We start from the raw sequence: 6032 nt of genomic DNA on the forward strand, positions 1-6032 counted from the left end.
TGTATAAGAACTACATGCTTAAGAGGGATGACCATAAAAGCAAAGACAGCTTGCCCAGCAACTCCAAACTACCAGGACAGGAGTATCTGACTGTGTAGAAAGACATGTAAATTCCAGCTGCWGTTAGTCACAAAAGCATAAGGAAAAGCATGCTTTAGGCAAGCCCATTTTCCCAGTGTCTTTGTGAGAGCTCTGTAGAAAGCACTCATCTGACAACATTTCTATCTTGAGGTGCTCTGTATGCAGAAGAGGTAGCAGCCAGGGAGATTTCCATGGTAACTTGCTGCTGAAGGGCTCTTCCTTGCTCTGAAACAAGGATCCACGGGCAGGACCAACCATGTGGCAGAAAAGTTTTTTTTTTTTTTTTTTTCTTTTTTAAAAATGAAATATAATCTCACATTGAAGTAGAAACAGATTTAGACCAAACCAAAAGTAATACTGTGTTACTGGTGTAATTCATACGCGAACCAGTACCTCTGAGGAAAGTCTCTTTCATGCCCTCCGTCTTCTCCTCCTCTAGCCAGTCCCTTCTTTCTACCACCCTTGCTCTTTAGTTGTGTTACACTCGACACCAAGGTGCCCATAGGACAGAGAATCAGCCTTTGCTTCTCTTGGTTACTCGTTGCTCTGGCAGGTGTGAGGTCCTTGCAGCCCTGCTTAAACAGATCGTCTCTTACCTTCTCGCCTGCAATTGGTAAGGCCGCTGGGGAAGAGGGCCGAGTTTCCTGAGGACTCAGCTTTATGCCATTAATACCAGGGCTTGGATATGTAAGGCCATTCTCTTTTACATGGTCAGCTCTAGAACAGACATGTAAAATGGTTAGAATACAAGGCACTGCTGTACCAAACACAAAGCACTATATGATCTCGTTTATATCTGATCAGTTGGCACTGCTGGTTTTAYTGATTTACGATCTAAAGCTTTAAGTATATAGAAACATTCAAAACTATTTCTCCACAATCCGAATAAACTACTTTTACCAAAAACAAATATAGCAACCCCTCTTTTCCCCTCCTAGGAAATGATCTCTCTCACCTCTGTATCTCATTAGTTGTTGCTTTTCCATTGACTGCATGGTCTTGATTCAAGTGTCTCCTTAGTGCTATCTTAGCAGGGGAAAACCTGGTGTAGTCGGGTAAGGACAAGCTTGTCATCTTGTCTGCCTTCTGTCTGCTGTTGTGGTTTGGAGTACATGGAACTATTTCTTGGTCCAGATGAGAGGTTGTATACTGAGGGGTGTTCTGCTTGGAGGAAGGCCTGCTGAAAGTATTATGAATTTCATAGGGAGTAGCATGGCCATTCATGGACAGCTCTGGGCTCATGCCATTGATGTGGGGGACAGGGAATTTAGAGCATTCRAGCTCAAGCTGGAACCTGCCATGCTCAGCCTCAGGATCACGGCTCAGATGGTTTTTATTGCGTAGCTGCACTGACAGTGACTCATCAGACGGTGTATACGATTTCAGCTGCAGGAGCTCCTGCTGTCTTTGACTCTTCTCAAGTTCCACAATGCTGATCTTTAAATGAAGAGGAGGACAACGATTAAAGACCATACTGAAGAATTCTAACACATTATGCWGTTTTGCCATCACAGACTTCTCAGAAATAGTTTCATTTATTTCTGGGAATAACACAAAAGAAGTGACCTACAATTTTACAATCAAATCTCAAGAGGCTCCTCTCATTTTCTACAATCAAAAGATGTAGGTTGGGGGAATGACTCAGAGACTATTAGAAAGCACTTCTATATTTTTGGAAGCAAACATAAGGTACCTCCGATATAAACTTATATATTACACATGCACACACACATACACACGTTTAAGAAGTAAAGCCTAACTCACTACTGCCAGTCACAGAAGGAAAGCAACATCCCATGACAGGTCAAAAATAAAAGTCTCTCTAAAGCTCATCTCACAAGGAGGAAAGAAACCTCTGTGGTCACAGCAGTTTCATTTATTTTTATTTAACTGATATTCTGTGGAAACCAATCTCTGAACTGAACCTTCAAAACACACAGAGGACACTGAAGCCATTCCTGCTTTTTACATTAGGTCAAGATTTCTAATGGTTTTAATGAGCCATGATTTCGTCTTTCACAGCACTACAAGGGAATCAGGCCATAGTATCTGCTTCCTTTAATTACTTCGAGAGTCAAAAAATGACCTGTATTTTTTGTTTGTCTCAATTTTACCAAAACCCTCCAAAATATTTATATCTAGAAAAAGTGTAACAACCGGCTAGCTTACCCTTAATATCATATTTAATCAAACACCCTAACAGGCCTACTGCCCAAGAGTTAACCCAAGCTGGTGACTCTAGACCCTTTTCCTGCCTTGCTCTCTACCTGCAGTTCCAAACAGTGCTTTTGTTTCTCTGAAATTTGATTCTTCAAGGCCTGCTTCTCCTTCAGCAAGTTCTCCAGGGACAGTGTAGACCAATCCAGCTTCAGTTCTTCACACCGTGCCTTCAGCTGCCAAGACACAGGATGAACAGATCAAAAGACTTTTGCTGTTTCCCCCTACCCGAGGCACAAGGCATGTCTTTATAAGGGCCACGCTTCTCATCCTCTTAAACTCAAGTCAAGCACCACGAAAACCGTCCTGTATTCCCCGCTTAACGCAGCAGGAGGTGGCCAGCTTTGTTGGAACTTGYCTTATCACCCAGCATAACTAAACACCTCTGCACCCAAATTTTCCCCCTGTCCACCTTAATCCTGAATTGAAGAGAAGGGTTGTGGCCACCATGAGGCAAACACTACACAACACAAGTGTCTTGGCCAGCAAGATCCACGTTCAATGTCAGGCCAGCTGAGGCCACAGCCGACCATCATCTCAGCATTTCTTAGAGTCAAACAAAGGTCTCCAAGAAATGGGATCACTTGCATTCTCTCCACCAATATCATTCCTCTAGAAAGAAATACATATGTTCCTCTATATAGGAACAGCAGCAGCAGTCGAGGCAGCTCTTGGCTCACAGCTTGGCTTCCTTGCATGAATGGGAGCATCACCCTGCTGCTCAGACCCAAGCTTTGTACGCACCAGCTGTAAGCTCTGGTTCCTGAGTTCGCCGTTATCCTTCTCCAGCTGTTTCGTCTGTTCTTTCAGTTGCTGATTGTGAGCAGAGATTTCCTTCTGAGCCTGAATCAGGTCGTTGTAGGTCAGAGCTTTAACTCCCAGCTACAAAATGGAGGATGGGAGGGAGAGAGATCATTCGATACGGCCTTGACACTAAATCCAGACAACTGTCACATTCAAAAGTAATACTAAGGAGACTCGTAAAACTTTAACAGTTTGTAGAAAGTCACTCTGAGGCACTTTCTCATCAATATTTTACATATGAGGTAATGAAGAAGCTCAGAAATACCTCGCTTTGAGTGGCTGCTCTAGCAATTCAACTTCAAAGCTGCCATTTAGTTTCTCTTGTCAACCACGAGAACACTATTTTTGCAGAGCAATCACGTTTCCTTTTGAGCTTCTGAAGCTGCATTAGCAATGCAGACTACCCTTTATTAAAAGGCAATGGTGCCTGTGGACCGTCGCCCCTTCCCCCAGATAAAGTGGCACACAACAATCTCAACAGCAAAAATAAAACCTAACCAAAGCAGCAAAGAGCTTCCACATGATGTAATGTCATCTGCACAAAGAAGGCTGAAGACCCCAGACCATTCTGGCCTTGCACCTTTTTAGCAAAAACATTTCCACCCAGATGCCAAACAAGCACACATTTCCACCAGACCAACCTCATCAAGTTTCTGTTGAAAAAGACGTTTTATTTCCTCTTTCTGTGCCTGGCAGTGGGTGAATAACTGCTGTGCGGTCCCCAGTAGCTGAGCGTTTTTCTCCTAGAAGAGGAAAGGGTGAGAAAAAGCACATTTAGCATCAATGGCAGCAAACCTTGAAGGGTGCTTCTTCCCAAGAAGTTTACATCCAGTTTTGAGGCAAGCTGATATCCAGGTGGGAATGAATCTGAGCTCAGAGAGGAGATCTGGGGACTAAGGCACCTCTGCCTCAGGCTTCTGTCATGTTGTATTTGCTAGTGTTCAATGCTCTAAGGAAGTTATTTAAGCTGAAAAGAATCTTTAAATAGATTTCGTTGCTATACAGTAAAACACAATCATTCATTTTTAACTGCCTAGCACATCTGTAAAGGAGTAATAGCCACATCCTACAGAGGAGAAACAGAACTGGGAAACATTATCTGCATGAAATCTGTTACTAAACTGAGAATAAACTAAATCTCTGGAGTCCCAACCCAGAGTTTTCCTACACAGTATTCACAAAAGACATTCAGTAAATGAAAATACATTGTGGGGGAGGCAGGAGGAAAGTCATAAATAAGCCAAACCATTTGTGTTTCTAGAGCCAAAGCTGCTTTAATGAGCCACCCTACCCTTCTACTTGTGAGACATTTCCTGCCTGTAACATTCCTTAACTAGATAYTGGCTCGCTCATTGCAGGGTCTTGCCCTGGGTGAGCAGCGAAGGGCAAGGGCAGGAATGGCTGAGAAGCCTCCCATTTTCACCATTCCTTGTCACAGGATGAGTGCAGGRCCAGGAAAGAGCTCTGCAGATGCCGCTTGCCCCCATGCAACTTCGGCGGGGCCAAGCAGGAGTTTGGCTAACGTGGCCTCCCGGGGGGAGGCCAAGGAGAAAGACACCGTGGCCTTGCAAGCCATGCCTGCAAGGCAAGCAGCAGCACGGGCACGTCCCACCTGTGAGAGGAAAACAGAGGACGTGCCGCACAGCTCCAGGTGCCTCCGAAGACTTGGCTGCGTCGCCGCGGTGCTAAAGGGGCTGCCACAGGCGCAAAGCTCGGGGTGCCTCAGCACCAGGCTCTTCACGTGGCCTTCTCAAGCAGCGCTGGGGCTGACAGCTCCATCTAAGGGTACCCGGGTGGACTAGCAGCTCAGAGCATCTTGTTTATGTTAAAATCGCGGTAGAGACATTTTTATTGTACTGAGAAAAATAAAGGAACGTGTTGGGGGAGCCCTTATGTGCAGCAGCAGCACCTCTGGCAGGGCAGTTCGACATCTGCTTTCAGGAAGCGTGACCAGCCGTGCTCTCGGGATAACACTCCATCAAATAACCATTTCAGCCAGAATTGCCCATTTTAAATGTCTTTACACAACAACTGTCAGATGCCAGCACGGAGGGACTACTTTGCTACACTCTCAAGTCATACTTCAATGTACGGCATGATAATTTCACGCTCTTGTTTTTTAGTCCATGCCTGTGCAAGAAGGTAAGCTAACTTTGTGATCAGGCTTTTCTGATTTCTGTCTACATGCAGAAAAATACCCCGCTTAAAGGAAAGACTCCCAATTCAGCATGTTGTTCAAGGGGGAGCACAAGCGAGAGCAGCAGAAAGGTTTGYATTAGCATCACAACAGCACCAGAGCCGCTGGCTGGCAGGAACCGGGCGCTACAAGTTAGCCTTTCTCCTGTAGGAAAAGGGAGCTCCAGTTCTGGAAATGGCCACAAAACCCCGGCACGGCTCGAGGCTGACACCTTCCGAAAGGACATAAAGGAAATGCTCAAGAAGGGCCACCAAAAGGTGGACTTCCCAAGACGTTAAAGGGTACAGTGGAGCTCCAAGGGGAGAAGAGCCTGCCTAGGTACTTGCTTGGAGGAAATCTCATCAGGACTAATTTACAAAGCAATTCAATTATCTATTAATGCAAGGCAAAACAGTATTTAGGCAGGAAATCTCCTCCCTCTACTGGAGAGATGTCTTTACAACAACAGATTAAAAACACGCTTCATAATTAAAGTATTTTCTGTGCCTTTCTCTGTATTTCAGCTCATCATTTAGTTCCACACATTGCCCACCAGTGTAGCTTTAACATACTATTAGTACCAAGAGACTAACAAAGCACCATCAGCTATGACAGCCAGCTCTCTCTTACATCTTGCTCTTCAATTTTTGTCTTGTTCTTCCAGAAGTTTAACAGCCCATGCTGCTAGAATGTTTGCAACTCATTTAAGGTTTTGCTAAACTACAAAAAATGTCAAAAAAAAAAAAAAAAAAAA

The 6032-nt window shown here is 44.5% G+C and overlaps 1 protein-coding gene across 2 annotated transcripts in view; it reads right to left on the reverse strand.

Annotated features, from left to right (window-relative positions):
- DOT1L (DOT1 like histone lysine methyltransferase) overlaps positions 1–6032 on the reverse strand; it is a 41055-nt gene that overhangs the window by 10112 nt on the left and 24911 nt on the right. For both annotated transcript variants that reach the window (XM_026045582.1, XM_026045583.1), the window contains 5 exons: positions 3744–3845; positions 3043–3180; positions 2349–2474; positions 1037–1518; positions 678–798 (listed from right to left, as the gene is read on the reverse strand). In XM_026045582.1, the coding sequence (XP_025901367.1) occupies positions 678–798; positions 1037–1518; positions 2349–2474; positions 3043–3180; positions 3744–3845 (969 nt within the window). The remainder of the gene's footprint in view (positions 1–677; positions 799–1036; positions 1519–2348; positions 2475–3042; positions 3181–3743; positions 3846–6032) is intronic.

The sequence above is a fragment of the Nothoprocta perdicaria genome, unplaced genomic scaffold (assembly GCF_003342845.1).
Source record: "Nothoprocta perdicaria isolate Ctin4 unplaced genomic scaffold, notPer1 scaffold_400, whole genome shotgun sequence".
NCBI classification, from domain to species: Eukaryota; Metazoa; Chordata; class Aves; order Tinamiformes; family Tinamidae; genus Nothoprocta; species Nothoprocta perdicaria.